The sequence below is a fragment of the Heteronotia binoei genome, chromosome 13 (assembly GCF_032191835.1).
Source record: "Heteronotia binoei isolate CCM8104 ecotype False Entrance Well chromosome 13, APGP_CSIRO_Hbin_v1, whole genome shotgun sequence".
Classification (NCBI taxonomy): Eukaryota; Metazoa; Chordata; class Lepidosauria; order Squamata; family Gekkonidae; genus Heteronotia; species Heteronotia binoei.
In genome coordinates, this window is record NC_083235.1 from 75,353,103 (window position 1) to 75,380,246 (window position 27,144).

Sequence of the window (27,144 nt, forward strand, 5' to 3'; positions counted from 1 at the left end):
CAATGGTTCCCCAGGAGGAAATTGTTGGTTTGGAGTCTATGTCATTGTACCTGTCTGAGGTCCCACCCCTTCTCAGATCTCACCTTCTTCAGACTCCACCCCTTAAATTTCCAGGAATTTCCCAACCTGGAGTTGGCAACCTTATCTTCTTCTCAGCCAAACATCCAGGGGTGATGCTGAGGGGAGGAGGGAGAGAGGGAGTGACAGGAAAGAGGCAGGAAAGACAGTAAAGGTGGGACAGCCATTCCCTCTGAGGAAACACCCCCGGTGGTGCCAGGCTCCCTGGCTATTTCAGTGACCTTTGGAGGCTGTGTGTGCTGGAAGGCTGCATGGGCCATTGATAGGGTGGCAGAGATCTGTTGCCGGTGGCGGCCATGATGCCTTTTGTGAGGCCACAGTAGAGTGGCAGACTTTCTGAGGCTGGTTGACAGAGACGACAGAGAGAAGCATCAGAGATGTGTCTGTCTGAGGTAAGACTGTTTTGGTGGTTTGTTCAACATTTCTGGGCCTGCAGTAGGTGGGGAGTCAGCCAATGGGAGGTCAGAGATGGTAACGGATGGTTGATTAGCCAATAGTTGATATCCCACATCCAGCTAAGATTTGCCACCACAGAAGGGAAATTATATATAAAAGATATTGGCAGTTGTTTCCTACTTTATTCCTGTATATGTGGGAAATCCCATACCCACCTCCTCACTAGCTCAGCTGTCTACCAGCCTACAGTGCCCCAGCTCCCTCTGGCTTGGCTCAAGCAGCAGCTCTGGCTCCTCCCTCCTAGCTGTGAGAGAGGGAGTAAAGAACTCATGGGAGTGAGAGAATATAACATGTCCAGCTTTCTCTGCACTGTGTCCACCTGTCCTGCCTCTCACTCCACCACTTCATCTACTGCCACTGCTATGCCCACCCTTTTCATTGTTGTCCCCAAGACACTGGTACTTGGTGCCACTCCCTACTGGTATGCCGATCACCACCTTTGCTACCCCCCTCTGTCTGCCCTCCTCAACTCTGCCTACATGTTTGTCTGCCCAGCCACTCTGTGGGGAGTGAGGGAGTGGTAGTTCCCACTTTCCTCCTCCTCCTCCTGCCTGCAGCATCATTGCCCCCTGTGGCTATCTGGCTCAGGAAACAGTGGGCGTTTTCGCACTCACCTTCAGCCGGCGCGACGCCCCTCTTCACCGGGCAGGATCTGCGCGGATTTCGCACTAAACGCCGCGGAGCAGCCGGAAGAGCCGGAAACTCCCGGCGCAAAAGCGGCGCAAACGGAAACTGCTTTTTGGCGGTTTCCGTTTGCGCCGCAAAAGCGCCGGGAGTTTTCGGCTCTTCCGGCTGCTCCGCGGCGTTTAGTGCGAAATCCGCGCAGATCCTGCGCGGTGAAGAGGGGGGTCGCGCCGGCTGAAGGTGAGTGCGAAAACGCCCAGTGTCTCCCATCTCCCACTTGTACCATCTGACAGTGGTGTGGAGTGTATGCAAACACAGACAACTTGCCTCTCCTTGGTGGGATTTAAACAATCTCTTCAATTTTTTTTTAAAAAATCAGATTTTCCTGCACCTTTTGGAAGTCTCCTAAGTTTGTAGAATAATATCCCTTCTCTCCACATGGCCCTGATGCACATTTATAAGTGTTCGTAGATGGGGCCATGTTGAGAAATACATATATTGATATAATGAACTTCAAAAGTTTAGAAGATCCAGTTGAAATTAAGTGCAGCCTTTTTCTTTCTCTAGAATGGCAGCTAAACTTGGGCTGGGGTTCTCCAGAACTGACATGTGTAGTCACAGAGCAGCTATGGAGAAAGGCATTGTTAGGCTCTCCAAGAGCCCTGATTCAGCTCAGAACTGCATCATAAAGGGCAGAGAGGCTCCCACCTTCCCTTAAATGGCATTTACTCAAGCTGAAACAGCTTCAGGGAGTTATTTGCATAACTGTGGAACTGCACATAACTTTGAATCTACACATGGACTACTCCAAGTGCATGCAGCTCCAGATTTATGAAAATTACTTCCTGCTGGGGCAATTACAGCTCAGGAAAATGCCAAGGAAGGAAAGGCCTCTCCTCTCATCACACTACTATTTTGAGCTAAATCAGGGCTCCTGGGGAATTCAGAATTCCCTTGACCTTCAGCTGCTGTATGACTGAAGGGAAAGTGTATTGGGCCCAGGGGAAGGAAGGGAAGAGAGAGAGAGACAGAGAGACAGAGAGAGAAAATGTTGGTTTTCCACACTGTAGAGTGTCTACAATTCAGCACCAAAGATGTGAATCATGCCCTGTTGGCGATCTCTGCTGTTCCTCAGATATGCTGAATTGGTAACAAGATTACAAATTCAGTCTTTTGACCAACATTTGCAGTTTAGACAGTAAGGAATGACTCACAACATAGATGAGTTAACTGATCTGGTCATAAATATAACACTCCCCTTTTCTGAATGTTTGCTCACAGATCAAAATTATACTTCTCCTTAAAGAAACATAGCAGAAACATAGGAAAACAATTAATTCTTCTGAAAAACAGTGCTGTAGGAGCATTGGATCAGGCAGTATCACAAAGAACAATCTCACTGCGTTTTTAAGCAAAGCACAATTTATTTTCTACTGGAATCAGTAAGGAAAGACTACAGGACTACGATAGCATTCAAAAAAATCAGGGGACATATACATTTTGCATACATTCCCAGGTTTGATACCGCAGTAGATTCATTCTTCACTTTCTATCACCACCTGCCAAAACACAAAAACAAAAAATCCCAGTTTGATTCAAATTATATTTTTGGAGAAAATACGCAGGAGCAGTCACTATTCTTGTGACAGACAGTGCCAGGGTATAGCCCAATATTGTCAAATATCAGAAACTAAGCAGGGTCAGTACTTGGAAGGGAGACCACCAAGCAAGACTCTGCGGAGGCAGGCAGCAGCAAACCGCCTCTGCTTCCCACTTGCCTTGAAAGTCCCTCGCTGAGGTTGCCATAAGTCAGCTGCAACTTTATGGCACATCACACACTAGCAAGTCACTATTCTTGCTTCAATAAGAATATTCAGGCTGTTTACATTCAATCGATTAAAAATAAATCAGAATTTGACAATCCAGTGCTTTTCTACACAGTAAAGCACAGCCATGCCTCTGTAGGGAGAGGTGGTCTGCTGTTTCTTCCCCTCTCTTTCCCATGTACTTAAAAAAAAAAAAGTAACCTGGACAGAAGCTTGGTCAGGGCAGACCACTCAGCTATAGAGTAAATAATAGAGTCCCTTGGGAGGCGAAACTTGTTAGTGGCTCGCTTTATTGTCCTCCCCGAGCTGACGTGGAGCTATTCCACATTTTGACTAGAAGTTTTGCCTGTTTTGCTTCAGCAGCGAGGCCATCTAAAGTCCCAAGGCAAAACAGGGAAAAGCCACTTGTCATAACAGTTTTATAAACATCATATAAACATCAGCAACCCGTCTCCGGAGTCTCCATGGTGCCCTTTAACACTAATTCAAGTTCAGCTATTGTGATGCCTTATTCACACAAATGTGTGCAGAGCCTCCATATGGGGATGAAATAGAATCACTCCTGAAGGCCCCTTCAGCATGCCTGTCCTGCACACCTGGGCTATTCTCATGTTACAGTCAGTTTATAGACCGGTTGCCGAGTTTGCAGGTTTGTGTGTGGGATGTTGACAGGATCCTTGCAAGTGTGAGGGCCACCCCTTGTGCTCTGGACCCCTGCCCATCTTGGCTTTTAACATCTTGCTGGGAAAAGGTATCAGAACCATTACTGAAAAGCACCAACCTCTCTGATTGAGGGGGTCTCCCTAAGCCCTGAAATAGGCAGTTATCAGGCCTCTGATTTGCCAAGACTTTAGAGCGCAGGCAACTTTTAAGGCAGGAAGGGGGGGGGGGTTGAGTGGTGCAGGGGAGGGTTTGCTATTTGAACTTTGGTTTTAGCTGGGGGTGATTTAACTATTATTGTAAGCTGCCTTGAGCCATGAGGAAAGGCAGGGTATAAATGTTTTAATTAATAAACAATTAATAAATAATTCGGTCTTTCTGGCCTAATTTGATTATTTCCACAAGTGCTGAGGCCATAAAGAGAGCAAACCCCCAAATGTTAGTGTGGCATGTTGCTTACCCCATTGGAAGGGGCAGTGGAATTGACTACTGTAATGCCCTCTACATAGGGCTGCCCTTGACTTAAATTTGGAGGCTGCAGCTGGTTCAAAATGCAACAGCCAGGTTGTTAATGGAGCTACCTGTACGGGTGCACATTCAACCTGTGCTGGAAGCATTGCACTGGCTGCCCATGGCATTCCAGATTCGCTTCAAGGTGCTGGTTATAACCTTTAAAGCCCTATACGGCCTGGGACCTGCCTACCTTCAGGACCGCCTCTCCCCATATGTGCCCCAGAGAGCACTTTGTTCGGGGTCCCAACATCTCCTCAAGATCCCCAGACCAAAAGACGCTTGACTGCCTACCACCAGAGCCAGAGCATTCCCAGTAGTAGTAGCTCCGGCTCTGTGGAATGCCTTACCTGAAAACATCAGGGCCCTGCGGGACCTGCCGCAATTCTGCAGGGCCTGTAAAACTGAGATATTTAAACTTGCCTTTAGAGGCTGAAGGGAGGTAGCTGTTACCCCACAGCACCGATAATCCCACTGAAGCGCCATAAGTGAAGCATGATCATTCAGAGCAATTGGAAACACACATCTTGGTCTTAAATTATTGTAAACCGTATTGGTTGGTTTTATTGTGTAATCTGTTTTTAATATTTTATATGGTTAATTTGCTGTTGTTAGGTGCCCTGAGCCCGCCAGGGGAGGGCGGGATATAAATTTGATAAAATAAAATAAATAATAAATAAATCGGTGGTAGAGCATCTGTTTTGCATACCAAAGGTCTCAGGTTTTGTCCCCAGCAATGTTCCCTCTAAGCTGAGTTAGTGTGAGCTAGCTCACAGTTTTTAAGCCTCCAGCTCACGCATTTTTGTCTTTGCTCAGGAAGGATGGCCCCAGAGCGCACTAATTTATGTAGTAGCCAAATCACTCACTCTAGACAATACCAGTAGCTCGCAAAGTAGAATTTTTGCTCGTCAGACTCCACAGCTTAGAGGGAGTATTGGTCCCCCACATCTCCAGTTAAAGGATCAGGTAGAAGGTGATGAGAAAGAGAGACCTAGCCAGTAAGAATAGACACTACTGATACTCCAATGATCTCATTCAGTACAAAGCAACTTCATGGGTTCACTCTGCGCAATACTTGTAGTAGAGGATGCTCTCTGCTTCCTCACTAGGAGTCTCAGATTTCCACTGCAACAACCGCATCCTGCCAATGGAAAACACTGTTTCATGTCTGATGTGAACAAACACACTTACTTTTGTGGTAGAAACCTCTCTGGTCTTTGCTCGGAGCTTGTTGACCTGAGACTCAGCAATATCAGCCCTCTCCTCAGCCTCTTCCAGCTCGTGTTGTGCTTTTCTGAATTTGGACAGATGGACATTGGATTGTTCATCCTACAACCAGAAAGGAACCATACAAAAGAAGTCAGCCCCAAAAGTTAAAAAAAAAACCCTCTATTATCAAAGTCATATTTTTCAAATGGCAAAAAAAGGACACTTGTGTCTTTTGAATAACTCACGGCTTCCTCTGCTTGTCTCTTGTAAGATTTGACTTTCAGTTGAAGTTTATCCACCAAATCCTGTAGCCTGATCACATTCTTTCTGTCCTCTTCACCCTAGAAGTAGCAGCATATCAGGTGATGCTGAGCACTGTCAAGGGGAAGGGGTACTACGATGCAAGATGCTTGGTATTCCTGTTACCTGGAAAGTCATTTCTTTGATTCGCCGTTCATACTTGCGAATACCTTTGATGGCTTCTGTAGCTCGCTTCTGCTCTCCCTCAAGTTCAGACTCCAGCTCTCGGATCTAGGAGGTCAAATGAGACATGGCTTGGCAAATCTGAGTCAGGAGGTCCTGAACAGTGGAGAGCTGTGTGTCACCCTCCCACCTTTGGTTCCAGTGTATACCCTGGCCTCCATTTTCTGGATCTGTTTCTTTCCTCCTTTTAAGGCAAGCTGTTCTGCCTCATCCAGGCGAAGCTGCAAATCCTTCACTGTTTGATCCAGATTCTTTTTCATTCTTTCCAGATGGGCGCTGGTATCTTGCTCTTTCTTAAGCTCTTCTGCCATCATGGCTGCCTTGAAACATACACAATAGATTTGAATTAACAAGTGTCAAAAGAAGTATAGTAAGAACAAAGGCTTTACTCAACTCAGTTTGAAAGGTTAAGTTTTGATCCCAGAAACAATATAACAAGGTCTAATGAATGAACCAACTGAATCAAGCTATCAACCTGCTGGGCTAACCATATAATATGGTATAGGAACATTTCCAGAGTACCTTTATAATAGTAGAAGAAGAAGAAGACTGCAGATTTATATCCCGCCCTTCTTTCTGAATCAGAGACTCAGAGCGGCTTACAATCTCCTATATCTTCTCCCCCCACAACAGACACCCTGTGAGGTAGGTGGGGCTGAGAGGGCTCTCACAGCAGCTGCCCTTTCAAGGACAACCTCTACCAGAGCTCTGGCTGACCCAAGGCCATGCTAGCAGGTGCAAGTGGAGGAGTGGGGAATCAAACCCGGTTTTCCCAGATAAGAGTCTGCGCACTTCACCACTACACCAAACTGGCTCTAGTAGAAGCATAGTATCACATTTCATAGTATGAGTGTGTGGCACACTTCAAAAGCATGTACAGATAGAAAGACAGGTAAGGGAACAGCTTTTCTGTATGGTGATTCAGTGTGGCTGGGAGTTCCATGTAAGTGGTAATAGCCATCATGAAATTGGCAATCTGCTAAGTCATTCACATGAATTTCCCAACTGCATGTAATTGCCTCACGGAAAAGAGTTATGGCTAAAGTTATACCAGTGTATAAGATATTTTTAGATCCCATATTTGAATGACAGTACTCTTGTCTCCATTTTTCCTCACAGAAGGCAAAAATTCAACAGGCATAGTTTTTCTCAACCGGATATGTTAACAGTGTCCCCACTATTTTCAAATGTATGCATTCTGAGTAACAAGACTGAGCTTTTTAAAAGACTGTCTTGTAAAGCTGAAATTTGTCAATTTATTTGCTATACAGTCTGGGCAGGCACTCTCGCCCAAGGAAGGGGCTGAAAGTATGGCTAGCAAAGTATACAGAATCACACTGGGCCCAACATGTTAGCCAAAAGTGAAAGAAATAAGAGGCAAATTGCACAGAATTTAACTCATGAGTCTATGGGTGCAAACAGATGGGAAGTTAGCCACGGTAGTCTCTCAGGTTTAAAAAAGCTGATCCTGGATGCACTGTGATGAACAGATGGCCACCTACCCAGCAGCTGAAGCATGGGCTGCGTATATGCAGGGTGGAGTGATTACACCACTCCTGTGCATGAATGGCATCCCTGGGCCAATCAGACGACTGGGAACATGCCATGGAAGTGCCAGAAGGACTTTGCCGCTGGGAAGTTCCTAGTGGGTATTTACCCCATCCCCAGGCCATCCTACCATGAGGTAAGGATAAGTGGGCTGCAGGGAATAGATGTGCATGTGTGATCATGCACATTACATCCGGGGGTGACTATGATGGGCCAAAATGCTTGTCTGATTGAAGCCAATGTTATAGCTACAAGACTCATTCATTATAAGCCATGCATTTCATTTTTCTGGATCGCTGGCTGTAAACTTCTTCATAGTAGAATATCTGTTTTTACCAAGGTTGCTTTGGGGTTTAGGCTTTCAGCTCAGTGTTGTATTTAGAATTTCTCTCTTGCAGCCTGAAAATGTTATTTGCTTTGTCCCCTGTCTTTGCAAGCATACTTTTGTTTTAATATCTTAGGCTGGTTTTTAAGTTAGCAAGATTTGAATGGTTAGAGGCCACTTGCATAGTTCCCTCTAAGCTGCACTAGGTGGTGCTGGTGCTCAAGATTTTCACAGGAAGCTCAGGTATTTTTACTTCTGCCTACAAGGAAACACTGGAAACAATGGCGGATGGGGCACCTCCTTCTGAGGTCCAGAGAATTGGCCCCCCTGTTCCAAACTTTTTGAAACCTTTTGAAAAGAGGCACCAGCAGCTATGCTGCAAATTTGGTGCTTCTTCTAAAATAAAAGGCCCCCCAGAGACTCAGATTGGTTCTTCACTATAGCTTATAGGGCCCACTGACTATAATGGTCCCCAAAGGCTACAAAGTTATGGAAATAATCTTCTAAAAACTATTCTATGCGATAGTCAAATGTAGACTTGCTCATAACTTTGATGCTACTAGCTTTTTTCACTAACCAGGTAGAATTTCTGCTCACAAGACTGTGGGGCTTAGAGGGAACATTGGCCACTTGTGATTCTCACCAGCATACAAACTCGCTTGTCTTGTGATGAATGCCTCAGTAGTCTGGGGTTTTTTGCTCATCTTTGAATAAGCTCATACCACCAACTTGCTAATAAGAGGAAACGTTTTGGCAAACACTAAAAGAGAAACATGAAGCCTTACATCTGTAATTGCCTTCTTGGCCTTATCTTCTGCATTCCTGGCCTCTTTAATGGCATCTTCTACTTCACTTTGAAGTTGGGAAATATCAGTTTCCAGCTTCTTCTTTGTGTTAATCAGGCTGGTGTTCTGAAGGAGAGACAGAATGAGTATACTTTTGTGTCTTTTTAGCAATTTGTAGCAATCATGATGAAATTACTCCTGACAAACTCAAAGGCAGTATACTTCAGGTGATCAGATGTTAAAGACTATTAACAGAGGATGGCTATCACAACTATGCCCTGCTTGTGGACTTCTGTGGACCATCTGGGTAGCCACTGCTGGACACAGAATGCTGGAGCAAATGGACCTTTGGTCTGATCCAGAAATGCACATTTTAGATCACTAAAGATATAATACATACCTGTGTGTGTAGGAGTTGCACACGCTCAGTGGCATCCAGGAGTTCTTGTTCAGCTATTTTCCTGCCCCTTTCTGTCTGTTCCAGAGCTGCCCTGAGCTCCTCAATTTCAGCTTGCATCAAGTTAGCCCTTCGTTCAACCATGGCCAATTGCTCTTTCAGATCTTCTTGACCTCGGAGGGCATCATCCAGATGCAGCTGAGTATCCTAAGCACAAACAACAACATGTTCACTGGTGTCAGTCTTTTAGGAAAATAACTGCATACCTCTTGTAGTAAAGATTACCTTGAGCTGCCCCTGGACATTCCTGAGGTGTTTCTGCGTCTCAGCTGCTAGGCGGTTGGCATGGCTCAGCTGAACTTCCATTTCATTCAGATCCCCTTCCATCTTCTTCTTAATCCGCATAGCTTCATTCCTGCTCCGTATTTCTGCATCCAGAGCACTTTGCATTGTGTCCACAGTTCTCTGGTGGTTCCTCTTTAACTGGTCGATTTCTTCATCTTTCTCAGCAATCTTTCTATCAATTTCAGATTTCACCTGGGTCAGCTCAAGCTGAATGCGGAGTATTTTGGCCTCCTCGTGTTCAAGAGCTGCCTACAGAAGAAAACATTGGAAAATAAATTAAGAAGTGTGATTTGGTTCCAGGCATATTCTTGAAATTACCATAATGTGGAAAATTTACTTAGATAGTTAATGCATTAATATTAACTGGAAGTTCATTGGAGACGCTTTCCAACACAGTAGGCATGATGAGGCATGGGAGATGTCCATGCTGCATTAAAATCATGCTAAGTCATTCTGTGGGGCCCATCTACTGAGCTAATGGGAAGAAACTAGGTTCAGGTCAGGTCCAATGTGGCTGCAATGAATCAATAACTCCAATCGAACCAAACGGGCCGGACAGAAGCATGGTTGCTAATGACGATATGTGTTCCCTTCCTTCACTTGATACCTTACCTCTGCTTCCTCTAGAGCCATCTGCATGTCAGATTTCTCCACTTCTATCTGCTTCTTGGCCTTCTCGAGTTCATGGATTGTTTTGCCATTTTCAGCAATTTGCTCTGTAAGATCAGCTATTTCTTCTAGATAATTTAAAAGATACACAGAAATGGCTGAAAAATTAAATGCCTCTAGAGTTACTGAGATTGCGCAAACGCTGAAAAATGCGTATGTGAAAAGCTGTTGCACAGAACCAGGATTGAAAGTCAGTTTAAGAAAAAATTCCCTTTGCCCCACCAGCTCTGTTTGTACTTTTTTTTTTTTTTTTGCATAAAGGGATTCCCAGCCATACTCAGGCATGCATTTCTATAGGCAAATATAATGTGTGAACCATGGAATCACAGACATAATCAGTAGCAAATCCTGCAGTTCATTTTTCTAGTCACTGAAATCTAGCAAATTCTGCCTATTATACCCATCATTATCTGGTTTGTGCATGATATATGACCATGAGAACACGTTCCCCTGGAGAAACTTGTATCCATGTGGAGAAACTTGTATTGTGATAATCAGTTCTTTGTTGTCATACCAGTATTCACAACCTCTCTGAACAAAATGGTCATTTCTGAAAATAGCCATTAGCAATATCTGGTTATTTCTGAACTGCCCATGTTTGGAACGGTCACTTTTGATTGATAGCATGAGAAATTCAACATTTTTATCTCAAGGGACTCAACACTAGAGGGCACTCTTTCATGATAAGACACTGGATCTGCTGAACAAGAGGTTAGGTGGGAGACCAGCAATAGGTCCCAGCAATTCAAAAAGTGAAATAGCACCAGTTCTGGGCCCTGATTAGGCTTGCTAGCTCCCGGGTCCGAGTGAGGGATCCCCTAGTTTTGCAGGCTCCTCGCTGCCACCAGCCACCTGGCCAGTGGAGGGAAGCCCCACCCCAACAGCCATGACATGCCCTTTGATCTTTAGAAGCTTGCAAACTGCTTGTGTTCTGGAATGTTTGTGTGCCTTTAAATCTCAGCAATACTAAAGCTGGGGAGGAGAACAGGCAGAGCTCCATGGATCTTCCTGGTAACTGTGTGAGAGACGGAGACAGCATGATCCCTCTATTTGTTTTGCATTCATTGCATGTGGTATAGTACAATGCATTAAAAAAAAAAGATAGTAAAGAGTTTAGAACCTCATTATAGTATGGATGGAGGAGGAGAAGACAGCAGATTTATACCCCGCCCTTCTCTCTGGATCAGAGCAGCTTACAATCTCCTATACCTTCCCCCCCCCCACAACAGACACCCTGTGAGGTGGGTGGTGCTGAGAGGGCACTCACAGCAATTGCCTTTTCAAGGACAACTCCTGTGATAGCTATGGCTAACCCAAGGCCATTTCAGCAGCTGTAAGTGGGGAATCAAACCCAATTCTCTCAGATAAGAGTCCGCATACTTAACCACTACACCAAACTGGCTCTCTACTCCCTAGACCTCTACCCCCTAGACCTCTCTCTCCTTACTTACATTAATTGCCTTTATTAGACTGAAGAAGTTGGTTGAAAAACAACAGACTGTTACATTTAGCAACTCCTGTGAATAGTGATCTATATAATTGTCCCAGGGAGATCACAAAAGTGTGGGCTTGCAAACTTTTTATTTTAGCTGCTTTGTGAGTGTGTGTTTTCACTTTCAATTAGTGGACATGCAGCTGCTGGAAGAAGGCAAAAAAGAGGAGGAAGAAATGAAGCCTGTATTCAGGAGAACTGCATTGCTATATTTTTATGGATTTGTTTTTTTATAGGGAATGGGAAAGTCTCCCAGCTCCACCCTCAAAGTCCTCAGATATTTCCTGAGTTGGACCTGGCAACCTTAGCCCTGATTCAAACCAGAGCTGGAGCAGTGGAATGGAAGGCATTTAACCATTATGCTCCAGAACTGTTTGGCCAATTCAAACCTATATACACTCATGCTGGAAGTGTGTGTGTGTACATTCAATTTTTATTTTTTTCATGGAATCATAGAGTTGGAAGGTACCTCCAAGGTCATCTAGTCCAACCCCCTGCACAATGCAGGAAATTCACAGATACCTCCCCCCCTACACACATACCCAGTGACCCCTGCTTCATACCTAAAAATGGCAAAAGAAACCCCACAACCCTCTAGGATGTGTTGCCAAACTGACCTAAAGAAAGATTGCTGACTGACCCCAAAGTGGCACTCAGCATTTCCCTGGGTGTTTAAGAAAAGTTCAGAAGAACTAAGCACTGATGCAACACTTCCTGCTTTCCTTCTCTTGATTTGCCTAATTCACAGAATTGGCATTGCAGTCAGAGGGTATTTAGCCTCTGCTTAAAAACCTCCAATGAAGGAGAGCCCACCACCTTCCGAAGAAGCCTGCTCCAATGAGACACCACTCTGTCAGGAAGTTCTTAATGTTTAGGCGGAAACTCTTTTGATTTAATTTCAACCCATTGGTTCTGATTCGACCTTTAGGAGCAAGGGAAAACAATTCTTTTTTATTTTTTAATAAGGTTTATTGATAAAAAATGCAATACAGAAAAATGCAATAAGTACAATTTAAAATAAAAACAATAAAATAAAAATCACTATTAACAATATATGGCATAGCTCAGGGGTGTCCAATGGTAGCTCTCCAGATGTTTTTTGCCTACAACTCCAATCAGCCCCAGCCATTGGCTATGCTGGCTGGGGCTGATGGGAGCTGTAGGCAAAAAACAACTGGAGAACTACCGTTGGCCACCCCTGGCATAGCTTATCGTGAAATACATCATAGTATAATATCCCAAGCATTATCTGGTGTTTTTTTTTTAATTAACTGAAGTACCGTATTTTTCGCACCATAAGACGCACTTCCCCCCCCCCCAAAAAAAGTGGGGGGGGAAGTGTGTGCATCTTATGGAGCGAAGGTACATACCTTCCTCCGGGGGGGGGGGCGATCCGCTGCCTCTGCCTCTGATCCCGGCGCTTCCCCCGCGCCTGTCTGCCTGGCTCCAGCTCTGACGCTTACAGCAAGCGCCAGGATCGCTCCCTCCAATCCCGGCGCTTGCTTTAAGCATCAGAGCTGAAGCCAGACAGACAGGCACGGAGAAAGCACACCGCCCCCTCCACAGCCGGCGCTCATGAAGCGCTGGGTTTGCGGAGGGGGCGGGTGCTTCCTCCGTGCCTGTCTGCCTGGCTTCAGCTAATGCTTAAAGCAAGCGCTGGGATCGGAGGGCGGAGGGAGCGATCCTGGCACTTGCTGTAAGCGTCAGAGCTGAAGCCAGGCAGACAGGCACGGAGAAAGCACCCGCCCCCTCCGCAAACCCAGCGTTTCGCGGGCGCCGGTTGTGGAGGGGGCGGCGTGCTTCCCCCGCGCCTGAGTGCCTAGCTGGGAGACGAGTGGTGAGATCACTCCCTCTGCCCCTAAAAGTGGTTGTGTTGGTCTTTTGAGGCAACTCCCTATCTATACCAATGGTGAAATCAATAACATTATGGTCACTGCTTCCAAGCGGTGCAATCACTTTTACATCTCTCACCAGGTTTCGGGCATTACTTAGGACCAAGTCCATGATCACCCCACCCCTGGTAGGTTCTGTGACCATCTGCTCCCTAGCACAGTCATTGAGAGTGTCTAGAAACTCAATCTCTTTCTCCCTACCTGAACATATATTGACCCAGTCAATTAAAATCACCTGAACACATATTGACCCAATCAATTAAAATCACCTATTATGTCACAGTTCTTGTGTTTAGTTCTTGTGTTTAATTCTTTCATTGTTTTATAATCATCCTCTGTCTTTTGATCTGGTGGGCAAAAATGAACTCCCATAGTTAAGCTTCATTTTGGGCCCACTATTTCAACCCAAAACATTTCCTTTACTGTCAGGTTTTGCAACAAGATGGTGGGGAGGGAGCAGTTCTGGTGAGCAAAATTATGAATAGTTGAATGGCTCAAGTCCCCTTTTCCCTCCTTGCTTTCGCCTTTATCTGAATGGGACTCCACAGTGCTCCTATTTGTCTTTTTAAAACATTTTGAAGATCATGGCTAGTTTAGGCCTTGAGTCCCTTTTTAATTCTTGCATCTTGACCCTAATCCAGCTTTGTGTTAAACCAAGATGAGCAATTATCCAGTAAGTACCATGAATCATGGCACAGAGTAGGGGATAGGAAATTTCTGCCTGTCGAACAATGGCATAGAGGTTCTCAGAAGGAAGGTGGGACCTTTGGTTGCTTTTGAGACCCCTCTGCATTATGAATTATTATTAGAGTCAAAATACCAACAAGTAAAAGACCAAAACAGGGTACTCACGCTGTAAATTCTTGTTTTCTCGCTTGATTGTTTCCAGCTGATCCAGCGTTTCCTCATAAGCATTCTTCATTTTGAAGAGTTCAGTGCTCAAGGAACGGGCTTCTTTTAAGGACCCTTCCAGTTCGGACTGGCTCTCTTCATATTTTGACTTCCATTCTGCCAGAATCTTAATATTGAATATGATCAGGTTAATGAATAACCAAATTTATTTTGCCTATTTTTTTTCTTTTGCTTTAACGGAACTTCTATACCTGATATTTTTCTCCAAAAGCACAATAATAATTTAAAAATAAATATTTTTTTAAAAAAGCACTTCTCTCTGTCCCACAGTGCTCTCCCTCTCTTCCCTCTCTTCTCTCAAGAAATAATTCAGCCTTCTCTTCCCAATGAAGGGTGCAGAGGGGTAAAGCTGCAGTACTGCTGTCCTAAACTATGCTCATGACCTGAATTCAATCCCGGTGGAAGCTGAGTTCAGGTAGCCAGCTTGAGTTTGACTCAGCCTTCCATCCTTCTGAGGTTAGTAACATAAGTACCCAGCTTGCTAGGAGAGGGAAAGTGTAGATTACTGGGGAAGGCAAGGACAAACCACCCCATAAAAAGTCTTCTGTGAAAACGTTGTGAAAGCAACATCACCCCAAAGTCAGAAATGACTAGTACTTGCACAGGGGACTACCTTTAACTTTTTTTTCTCTTCTCAGTGACACTGTGGCTGGCCCACTGCAACCAGAACAGAAGATGAGTTCACAAATTAGGAGTTGAATCTGGAATCAGGGTGCCCACCCTGGATGGTACTGTACTTGTGCCAGCCCAAAAGATAAGGATCCTGGGGGTGATCCTGGATCACAGTTGGCAGGTCTGTCTTTTATCATCTTTGACAGATCAGGCAGCTATCGCCCTATCTCTCCCCACAGGACTTGGCTACAGTGACCCATGCATGGTCACTTCCAGGATTGATTACTGTAACTCACTCTACATGGACGTGCCCTTGCGACTGATCCAGAAACTCCAGCTGATGCACACATTCGACTGACATTATGCCAATTGCATCAGCTACTGATTGAGTACTGGATCCACATCAAGGTGTTGGTACTGATCTTCAAAGCCAAGTGTGGCCTCAGACTGACATAGCTGAAGGACTGCTGCCTCTTCCCATATTTGCCTGGAAGAGCCTTGAGCTCTGTGGACCAAGATCTGACATCTTGGTCCTTGCAGACCAAAGACATCTACTTAGCCTCGATCAGGGCCAGGGCTTTTGCTGCCCAGGCTGTGCTCTCGTGGAACATATGTCCAGTTGAGATCAGAGCCCTGTGGGACTTATTACCATCCTGTAGGGCTGTTCTGTCAGGCCTTGGGCTGAGGCAGTGGGCATCCAATAAAACACCAGGCCTCTCCTGCTGAAGCCATGGCCGGCGCATGGGAATAGGCCATGTAGCCGGCTGCCTAGGACATTGCATGGCCTACAGGGCACCACTAGGCACCCCCTCCCCCCACGCCAGCTGGCTCTGCACTGCCTCTTTTGCCTGCCCAAGTTTCGGGCAGAGGAAAGAAGCAACTTGGCCTTGCTCCCAGGCTGCCTTCCCTCACAGGGTGGCAGCCTATGAGCGAGGCAGAGGCAGCGCCTCTTCCTCCCACCTGAGACTTTCTCGCAATGCAGGAAAGTCAAGCGGGGTTGAGAGGAGCCTGTTGTGCAAATAGGGCCATCCTTCCCCACACAGCTTTCCCACAATGCAGGAAGGTTGAGCAGGGTGGCAGCCTGTGAGCGAGGCAGAGGCAGCACCTCTTCCTCCCACCTGAGACTTTCTCGCAATGCAGGAAAGTCAAGCGGGGTTGAGAGGAGCCTGTTGTGCAAATAGGGCCATCCTTCCCCACACAGCTTTCCCACAATGCAGGAAGGTTGAGCAGGGGGGCAGCGTTTGCACATTGGGCTCCTCGAGAGGAGCCCGTTGCACAAATGGGGCCATCTGGCCCCACTCAGCTTTCCTGCGCCTTGGGAAGGTTGAACGGGGCACCGTTTGCAGCGTTGTGCAAATGGGGCCAGCATTTGGGCAGGCACTGGGGGCCCTCCCCCACTGAAGGGCGGCGGTGGGGCCTTGCCAAGGACAGCAAAACCCCCAGCACCAGCCCTGACTGAAGCTGAAGTTACTATCTCACAACGTCCAAACCAGAAGACCCCTAGAGGACTAGTGGTGCCAACTGGAAACCATGCATATGGAGAAATATTAAAATCTGTCTTAAAATATTCTGTTTTCAATTGTTTAATTAATCTGTAATTTATTTGATGTTTTAGAGTCTGATCTAATCTGCTCTGAGACTGCTTGTGGGGAGGGTGGAATATAAATGTAAATAATAAATAAATACAAATTGCTCATCCCTCACTTACTCCAACATAGATGTCTCAGTCACTCCATGTGTGAAACAGCCATCACAGATCAAACTTAATGGACAGAACTCTTGTATCACTTGAAGTTATCTCAGGCACCTGCATACTCGTTTACAATGGGGGATGTTCATATATTGAACACATGAAGGTGCCTTACACTGAGTCAGACCATCGCCCTATCAAGATCAGTATTGTCACCAGTGGTCCCCAACCCCCCGGTCTGTGGACTGCTACTACCCCACAGTCCACAGACTGTTGGCAACCGGGTCACAGGACAGGTGATCAATTTTCCCTCCCCAACCACCCGCCTCGTCCACAGCCACCTGCCTGACACAGAACCTCTCACCTGCTGTCAAGCATTGTATATTCATTCTTTATTGTAGTTGTCAGATCATAGAATTGTTACTAACCATGAATTGAACTCAGGCACATCAAAGTAGCAAACCCCCTCCTTTGCCTCTTTCGCTTTTACTAACAAATGCAGGAATGTCCTCTTTGAAGATAAGACCTCCTGGGACTTGTTCCCAGGCCCAGCCAGGCCTGGACCCAGGATAATAATAACACTAATAACAAATTATTTTAAAGAAAATTACAATGGCACGGTAGATTCTCTGGTAGTTTGGGATGCCTTTAAGGCAGTCATGAGGGGTAAGATTATTGCTTTAACATCTCACTTAAAAAAAGAACAAAGCCACAAGATTAAAGGCTTACTTGACAGAATCCATGACCTTAAAATCAAACATAAAATCACTGGATCTAAAAAAATCTATAAACGTTTATTAGCAGAACATAAAGTTTTAGAAACGTTAGAGACCAATAACATCCAAAAACAACTGTTGTACTTAAAACAGCAGTTGTGGCAAAAATCCCCCCGAAATATTAGCCTGGAGAGTCCGGAAAAAAGTTCTATCACATCGCATTTCTCCATGCTAGTTCTATCACATCGCATTTTCTCTTAATAATGTAAGACACACAGATTACTATAAACATTAGTAAGTGCTTTGTGGACTACTATCAGTTGTTGTATACCTCTTCGGCTCCAATGAATGAGTATATATCTGACTCTTTTCTATAAATGATTTGGTCAAAAAACTGTCCATGGAACATTGGAACTTTATGGACAGACCTATCTCTGAAGCAGAACTATCTAATGCCATCTCACAATTAAAATGTCAAACAGCGCCAGGCCGGGATGGATTTTCCTTGGATTTTTAAAATTTTTTAAAGTTGAACTAACTCCTCATCTTACCAAAGTATGTAGTCACATACTAGACTCATAAAATATGCCCTCTATATGGAATGAGGCCAACATAGTAACAATCCCTAAAGAGGGTAAAAATTTATAAAATCCAGCCAATTACAGACCCATCACCTTACTAAATTGTGATGCCAAAATCTTTTCTAAAATCCTGGCTAATCATTTACAAACTATCGTAACAAATTATATAAACCCAGATCAGACTGGCTTTATGCCCAATCACTCGCTTATGGATAATATTCAAAGAGTTTTAAATGTGATCTCCTACTGTAAATTTAAAAATCTGGAATCCATCTTGTTAACCATAGACTTGCAAAAAGCCTTTGACAGTGTTGAGCTCCCATACTTACTTTGGGTGTTCAGAAATGAATTTTGGCCCAAAATTTCATAAGGCCCAAAATTTCATAATGCAATAAGAACAAATTTATTCAAATCCCATGGCTAAAATACAAACAAATAACTACCTAGGTGATAACATACATTTCTACAGAGGGACCAAACAAAGCTGTCCAATGTCCCCTTTACTGTTTGCTCTAGCAATAGAGCCCCTTGCTGAGGCTATCCACTCTGATAGTGGGATCACAGGACTCAACATAAATAATGAGATTCACACAGTAAGCCTCTATGCAGATGACTTGGTAATCTTTTTGTCCAACCCGGAAACTTCCCTGCCAAAACTATCCTTTATTTTTGCCTCCATTAATTCTATCTCTGGCCTAAAAGTAAACATCAACAAATCCAGTCTTATTCTGATATGTCTAAAGCCAGGTAAAAGGATGACTCTGGAAAAATTCCCAGTGTGTTTGGAAAGATGATCATTGGAGATGTCTGGGTATTCAGATCCCGCAAAATCTCAATAATCTCCTTTCATGCAATTTTGGAAAGGTCTATGAATAAATAAATAACAAACTGAAATCCTGGAACACTATGGGATTCTCCTGGCCTGATAGGATTAGCCTAATTAAAAGTTTCATTCTTCCGAAATTCCTATTTCTTTTTCGGGCTCTCCCTGTCTCTGTTTCCAAAGCCAAATTAGATAAATGGCAAAAAACAATAAACCAATTTTGGGGGGTATTCAGAAAACCTCAGATTAATTTCTCATCACTAAGATGCCACAGCAAGAAGGGAGGTTTAGGTTTTTCTGACCTCTCAGTTTACTATGAAGCAGCCAATCTTGCTTCTACAATTCACTGTTTTACAAGTCATTCTGCATTTACCTGGCAATTTATAGAGGAAGACTTTGCAAAACCTCTCAACTATCTAGAATTGTTTTGGACTTCACCAACTCACAGGCCAGCAAATTTTTAAATTTGTACTAACATCCCTAAAGATCTGGAATAAAGCTAGAAAACACCTTTTACCACTTAAATCAACATTAACCACCTTTTTGAACCAACGTTGGTTTGCCCGTGGTCAAGATCAGGAAACTTTCAAGGTCTGGAAAAATAAGGGAGTAACACACATAATAGACGTAACTAATAAAAACTCATTTATTTCCAAAGCAGATTTAGAAGTTAAATTAGGTATCCAAGTTCCATGGTACAAATTCAGCACATGTTTTACAAGGAGAATTTTGCAGACATTAAAAAGCCCACTCACTCACCTAGAGCAGGTTTTATTAAAGACCAATGGCAGGATCAAAGGCTTGGTCTCTAAAATCTATCAATTGCTAATTTCCTTACCCAATGTTAAACAGCCTTACTATCAAATCATCTGGAATGAAGATTGCAATCACAGACTACAGGAACTTGACTGAGATACTATTTATATGTCTCCCAATTTAACATCGCCGATTTTCACAATACGCTTTAACTCATTCAAAATTCTCCACTGATGGTATCTGCCCCCTAGCAGGCTACACCAAATAGACCCTAAAATTAGTCCTAAATGCTGGAAGAACTGTGGCCAATTCAGTGATTTCATGCATTGCTGGTGGTACTGTCCGCTTATCAGGAATTTTTGGAAACAAGTTTTGTCTGATATCCATATTATAACTGGAGTTGAAGTCCCAGACCAGCCTGAATCAGTTCTTTTAGCTTACTTGCCTTCCTTTTCTGGTAACAAACTAACCTTTGCCTTAATTTTATGTTTATTGTCTACTGCTAGACAAGTTGTAGCCACAAAATGGAAAGACAAAGAACCTCCTACAATCCAACAATGGCAAAGTAAACTCTGGGAATCTTTTGTGTATGGCAAGATCTCAAATAATGCCTTAAGGCCAAATCTAGTAATTTATCAACAGAAATTTCAAGCTCTTTGGTACCCCGTAGTGGAGTACCTGACAAATCATGTCATTCCAAAAAATGCTTACTATCAAGATTTGCTTTACTTCTAATGTTTTGACATGAAGCTTTGTATTTATTTTAGCAAACCAGACCTTTTCATTCATTCTTATGTATTACTGTAATGAAGATACTCTGATGTATATGGTTGGGGTTTTTTTAAATTTTTTCATTGAAATGACTTCTTTATTTTGCTATCCCTTTTGTTGTAACCTCTATTTATTTCAATAAAGTTTGATTTATGTGCAAAAAAAGAAACAAAACCAAGGCAGGTGTTCTAGCGCTGAACCAAACGGGCTCCCAAATAGTCAATTGTTAATAATACATTGCATGTTGTGTGTTCATATGCCAATCATACCTGAAACAGCCTGATTTGTTTTGCATCTATTTGAAAAAATATACCGTTACCTATACACCAAATAAGGACATGAGATCCCAGAATTCAGGTTAACTAGTTTATTAATGGCTGGGACGCATCACACATCCCTGAATTGGAAGGATCTGCTACTAACAAGCAGACTGTCACAGCTACCAACATTTTTGGCAACCCTATCCTGGCTGCAAACTTAGACAGTTATTTCTGGCTTCATTAACCTTCACCTGTACAAAAAACTGTACTAAGAGATTTTAAGCCTCATCCCCTACCTACTTCTTGAGCAACTAAGGGTCTAAGGATTGATGCTGCTCAACTACCAGTGGTGTTCCCTCCCTACCATCAGGCCACTTGAGCCAATAGTGGACTAGTTTGGGAACAATCCCCCATCCTTACATGGCTCAGGATGCTTGCCAATTATCCCTAACTATAGTGTAGCAACATACACTATTCTTGCCAAAACTAGTTATGGCCTAACCAGTCAAAAAACCAGGACTAATCAGAGAATAGCACCACTCCCCAGGACACAGTGGAGCAGGCAAAAGAGGCCCCCTTTCTGGTTAATTTAAAAGAAGACTAAAAAAATGCCTGCCCAGCCAACTTGTGCCGTATTTACAGGGAGGACCAGCTTGCAGAAACAGCCTGCTATAGACAGCAAGACAGAGCTCAAATAGCTTCTCTACCCACCTTTGCATTCATTGCTCCATAAGAGGCAGCAGATGACCCACCAAGAGCCAACAGAGTTCTCATGCCTTATTTAAAATTGGGACAGGCACGAAGCTGGTCCTTGTTCCTACAAGCTGGGCACTAAATTCTGGAGACTCTCAGCAAATTAGATCTACGTGTCGCAGCCTTATTCCAGAAGTCTGGCTTGACCTGATGGAGTCCTACTGGGTCCTAAGAACGGGAATTTTCAAATGTGTTTTAAGGAAAACAGACATGAGGGCCAGGATTCAGAAATAAGAGCTAACACTTCAGGAATGTCATAGACTCACACTTATTTTGAGAATGAAAGTGTCAGTTTGGTTACACCCTTCTTATCAGTGACAGCTACCTGAAAGAGAAAAACAGTATTCAAAGCATACCTTATCAAAATTCCTTTGCTTCTTATCCAAAGCAGCTGCTTGTGCATTTGCTCTCTCAACATCCACCATCATGTCCTCCACTTCGCCTAGCAACCTCTGTTTTGTTTTTTCCAGGGAAGCACATTTGGAGTTCACAGCTTCTACTTGCTCCTCAGCTTCTTGAAGCCTCTGGGCAAGTTTTTTCCTGAAAGATGTTAGGATTACAAGAATAACCATGCCTCAGAATGAACTCAGTCATGTTACGCAGGGAAATGGAGATTAAAACTAAGCAAACCTGTGTGCTTGCAGAACTGCACAATTATTGCTGTGCCATCTGGTATGCTTTTTCTAGCAGACATTTCAAAACAAAGAGCAAAATCTCCACATTGCAAATGTCTGTATAGCAGCAAATGCAATCCTGAATTGAAGAAAATGCAGTTTTCCTTTTCCACTGCCATTGCACAATGGTTTAGGGGAGAGATGCTGCACCAGACTGATGAGGAAACTAAGGATAATCAAAGTTCACTTATAAAACGCAAGAGGCCAGAGGAGAGGAAGATAGTAATGTTGCATGAAATGACAGTAACTCTGTCTTGTGCTAGCCTTTATACCATAGGTGTCAAATATATGTCCCGTGGGCTGGATTAGGCCCACGGAGGGCTCGTATCAGGCCCACAAGAACTCACTGTCATCTGCTTCCTTCTCCCTCTTTTGCTTCGTACTGCATCACAGCTTGCTTTGCCAGGCTTGCTCAATCAGGCTACAGAACACCATCTCCATGTTCTCCATTGTCTGACCAGCACATGGAGCGATTTATTTACAAAAGCTCACAACGCCCAGTCATTTCATGTTATCCCCTGGTTTTAGGTTCAAAGCATTGACCATGAGATTGCTGTAATGAATGTCAATAAATCAGAAGTAGGTTTGCAACTTACAGATACACACCTGAACAGCATACTCAAGATTGCTAGAGCACAGACGTTGTGTCCAGATTTTGATGCAATAATTCAGAGCAAGTGGCGTCAGTTATCAGAGATGGTTAAATAAACAAAATATTGCAGGAGTGCTAATCTTTTAAGCATGTTTTAAAGGGTTTTTTTTTTTAAAAAAAAATTGTGTTTGCACTGTTTGTAAAGTTTACATCTCCGCTACCTGGCAGTACATTTTATGACATCCATGGCCCAGCCCAACGAGGTCTCTTGTCAGATCCAGCCCTCATAACAAATTAGTTTCACACTCCTGCTTTATACCTTCAGAGGCAGGCAATGGCAATCCACTTCTGTTTGTCTCTTGCCTTTAAAACCCTACAGGATCACCATAGATTGGTCACAGCCTGGCAGCACTTTCCACCACCAAAGCTCCATAGATATCTACATGAGCAGATGTGGATTAGGGAGGTAAAGTCAGTTACACAGCAAGCACTTTTGCTCCTGTACTGACATGAAGGCTGCACTTCTCCCTCAAAAAGGCTGCATGAAGGCTGCACCTCAAAAAGGATATTATAGCATTGGAGAAAGTCCAGAGAAGGACAACTAGAATGATTAAAGGGCTGGAGCACTTTCCCTATGAAGAAAGGTTGAAACGCTTGGGGCTCTTTAGCTTGGAGAAACATCGACTGAGGGGTGACACGATAGAGGTTTACAAGATAATGCATGGGATGGAGAAAGTAGAGAAAGAAGTACTTTTCTCCCTTTCTCACAATACAAGAACTCGTGGGCATTCCATGAAATTGCTGAGCAGACAGGTTAAAACGGATAAAAGGAAGTATTTCTTCACCCAAAGGGTGATTAACATGTGGAATTCACTGCCACAGGAGGTGATGGCGGTTACAAGCATAGCCACCTTCAAGAAGGGTTTAGATAAAAATATGGAGCACAGGTCCATCAGTGGCTATTAGCCACAGTGTATGTGTGTATATAAATTTTTTTGCCACTGTGTGACACAGAGTGTTGGACTTGATGGGCCGTTGGCCTGATCCAACATGGCTTCTCTTATGTTCTTATGTTCCCAACAGCACTTCTGACGCACTTTGTTGAATCAGCAAAAAGGGCCAATACATTCATAGGTTTCATGGCTGACACAAATGGGAAAAGCCTTATTCTGAGGAATTATCATGACTAATGCAAGAACCAGCCACCCAACATTATGCAAAGCCAGCTTCCTCAAACAGACACATCCCTCACCTAAGTTTGAACCTGGGGAGAAGGCAGTGTGTATGCTGCAATTGTGGTGAATGTTCTTCTACATCAGCTTCAGTGACATGTATGTGTGTCTAAACTGTGTGAAAACAGAGTTTCCAAACGCCATCTTCTCCCCACTCTCCTGGTTTTGTACCCTCAAATATCAGTATATTGATAAATGTTGCATCTTCAAGGATGTGCCCATTCCTAAATGTGAGGTATAAATTACTGTAGTGTGAATACCAGTTAATACAATAAAATATCCAAATCCTACCTTTCCTCCTGCAAGACTTACTTGGCCTCTTCTAGCTCTTCTGTGCGTTGAATGGCATCTGTCTCATATTTGGTTCTCCACTGGGCCACTTCACTATTGGCCTTGGACAGGGCACGTTGGAGTTCACTCTTGGCTTCTTGTTCCTCTTCATATTGTTCCCGGAGCAAGTCACAGTCATGGCGAGCCGATTGTAAGGCATGAGCCAATGCATTCTTAGCCTAAGAATTCATAACATGCTACATTTTCATTTGCAGCTGAGCCCAGTTTATAAACGCTTGCACATTTAACAGTCCTGAATGCTTCTGGTGTTTTGTGTAACACCTTGAATTATATGTAACACCTTGAATTTTGTGTAACACCTTGAATTTTGTGTAACACCTTGAATTATAATCCGGATAAAACGGATAAAAGGAAGTACTTCTTCACCCAAAGGGTGATTAACATGTGGAATTCACTGCCACAGGAGGTGGTGGCGTCCACAAGCATAGCCACCTTCAAGAAGGGGTTAGATAAAAATATGGAGCAGAGGTCCATCAGTGGCTATTAGCCACAGTGTGTGTGTGTGTGTGTGTATATATATATATATTTGGCCGCTGTGTGACACAGAATGTTGGACTGGATGGGCCATTGGCCTGATCTAACATGGCTTCTCTTATGTTCTTATGTTCTTAATCCCAGCCAAAATATTGTGAGGCAGAGGCCAGTATCTTTTAAAAACTCATCCTTTGAGTGAACTGAGTCATTCCTGATACTGGGGAATTGTACTATATATAAAGAGTATGTACTGCTTACAATATATACTCAACAGCATGGCTTGGATCCAGCAAATGTAAATGGACTTAACACAGTTCTGCTTGTGCATGATCATGTGCAATACCTAGTACTTTTCTCCCTATATGTTGTTGGAACAAGCCAGGAGTGGCCAAACTGGGGAGCCACATGTGGCTCTTTCACACATACTGTGCAGCTCCCAGAGGTCAAGGAGGAACTTAATGCCACCTTACTCTCAAGTGAGCATGTTTAGCATTGGGACCTCAGTCAGCCTCTGAACTCTGACAAAGTGACTTTCTGCCGTGTGTGAAGCAGGGAAGGAGGGGAAAATAGGCAGGCTTACAAACTCTTCTCCTTCACCCCAGAGGTTGCCAGGAGACCTAGAGTATGAAAAGAGAGTGCAAGAACTGAGGGAGTCACTGGAAGGAGGGATGGAATGAAAGAGGGTGGTGCAGGTTTCCCCCATAGTTTCATAGGAGCTGTATTTACTAAACTTGGTGTCAAGGCAAAAAGAGATGCACAATAATGCAAATGGTAGTCAATGATATATATGGTACATGTGTGTTTCCTTCTCCCAGAGGTGCCAAAAAACAATTCCATAACCTTTCCCTAAACTGATCTTATGGGCACTATTATTCCCAGCTTTTGGGTTTTTTTTTTTTAAATCTCCTAGCATGGTAATGTTGTAAAGTACATACATATTTATATTATCTTTCTGTTCAAAGGAATTATTAAGAGTTTTAATAGACATTTGTGTAATATTGGTTCATGTCTTGTGGCTCTCAAACATCTGCTTATTCTATGTGGCTCAAACATTAAGCAAGTTTGGCCACTCCTGGAATAGACAATGTCTGGAGGAAAGAGGAGGAGGAGGAGGACTTGGATTTGTACCCTACCCTTCATTCAGAGTCTCAGAGTGATTTACAATCTACTTTCCTTCCTCTCCTCACAACAGACACCTTGTGAGGTAGTTGAGGCTGAGAGAGCTCTTCAAGAACTACTCTTGAGAGAACTGCTCTGAGAGTTGTGACTGACCCAAGGTCACCCAGTAGCTGCATGTGAAGGAGTGGGGAATCAAACCCATTTTTCCAGATTAGAGTCCACTGCTCTTAACCACTGCATCAAACTGGCTCTGAAAGGGGAAGAAGACCCTGAAGGGGGGCAGCAAGAAGACAATTAGATAGGATAATGAAGTCAATACCTTCTCTCCTTTTAAGTGTTATTCCTTTTCTGTCTCCAGATTGCTACTCTTAGGGCAATATCCTGCTTCTTCTTGGAAGTTCCACACTTAGGGTGTGATCAGATGAGTGATTTGGCCCATCATAGCCACCCCTCCCCTCCAGATCAAAAAGGCACGTTCACACATGCATATCTGGCTTCTGTGCTGCTCCCACCCCTACCTTGTCCTGTGATGCCTCCCATGCACTTTTTAAAAGCTGCCAGTACTTCCTGGTGGTAAACTGCTGAAGCGCTTGCATGGAGCATTTCTGGGCCATCCAGTCCCAGCCTTAGGGTTTCTGGTACCCTAGGCTTCCAGCTCTCCCTGCTCCTGTGGCAGCGAGGGCAAGCACAGCGGCAGCGGGCAGCAAGCACCCAGCACCTTCAAGTGCACCAGCCACCATGCCGTGCCCACTCAGCCTTCCCCAGGAAGTTCATTTTGATCTGTGGCTCCCTCCAATTTCCCTTGCGGCTTCTGGAACTCTAAAAACAAGAGCAGGAAACCGTGAGGGAAATTGGAGGGAGCCATGGATCACAATGTGCCTGCACAGCAACTGGTGGAGAATTGATTGCGTCAGCCAGAGAATGCAGACGCTCAGGGGTGGAGCAACTGCTGGTGAGGAATCGGTCTAAAGAAGCTTTTATCTACACTTTAATCAGGTTGTGTATGGTTGCTGTGTTAATTACTCTGCCAACATATTTTATAATACCTAGAAATTGCTTGCATGATGTCTTCCACTAGCAGAACAAAACAGTTCAGGATATTGTACGTTAAACTAAGCACAAGTTGCAAGCGTGATGGTTTTTTCAGCTTCACTTGCATAACGACCATGCAGCAATCTTCTAGTAGATCTCCAAACCTATATTTAAGACTTTTCGGTTTTTCTATTAATGAATCAGGCAACTATAAGAACAGCACAACCAATGTTCTAATAATATGCAGGCTGCCCAGCAACGCCAGAATTTAAGAACATAGGAAGAGCCTGCTAGATCAGACCAGTTCACGAACACACTACTCTGGTTCATTTAATCCAGAATTGTGAATCAGCTGCTCAGAAGACAAACAACAGGGCAGAGAGGCTGAAGCCCTCCCCTCCTGCTGCTTCCCGGCATTTATATTTGGAACTTTCCTGCCTCTGGCTAGTAGCCACTTATGGACCCCTCCTCCATGGGTCTGTCTAACCCCCTTCTCA

The 27,144-nt window shown here is 44.0% G+C and overlaps 1 protein-coding gene across 1 annotated transcript in view; it reads right to left on the bottom strand.

Annotated features, from left to right (window-relative positions):
* Positions 1 to 2,562: 2,562 nt before the first annotated feature.
* The window catches only part of LOC132581917 (myosin-3), a 75,998-nt gene continuing 51,416 nt past the window's right edge, over positions 2,563 to 27,144 (bottom strand). Inside the window, exons 30-41 of the mRNA XM_060253385.1 lie at positions 23,984 to 24,180; positions 21,530 to 21,713; positions 14,152 to 14,317; positions 9,859 to 9,983; positions 9,187 to 9,495; positions 8,905 to 9,108; positions 8,505 to 8,630; positions 5,996 to 6,166; positions 5,790 to 5,894; positions 5,609 to 5,704; positions 5,346 to 5,483; positions 2,563 to 2,717 (exon numbers count right to left, since the gene is read on the bottom strand). Coding sequence (XP_060109368.1) covers positions 2,694 to 2,717; positions 5,346 to 5,483; positions 5,609 to 5,704; positions 5,790 to 5,894; positions 5,996 to 6,166; positions 8,505 to 8,630; positions 8,905 to 9,108; positions 9,187 to 9,495; positions 9,859 to 9,983; positions 14,152 to 14,317; positions 21,530 to 21,713; positions 23,984 to 24,180 — 1,845 coding nt within the window. The 3' untranslated portion in view covers positions 2,563 to 2,693. The remainder of the gene's footprint in view (positions 2,718 to 5,345; positions 5,484 to 5,608; positions 5,705 to 5,789; positions 5,895 to 5,995; positions 6,167 to 8,504; positions 8,631 to 8,904; positions 9,109 to 9,186; positions 9,496 to 9,858; positions 9,984 to 14,151; positions 14,318 to 21,529; positions 21,714 to 23,983; positions 24,181 to 27,144) is intronic.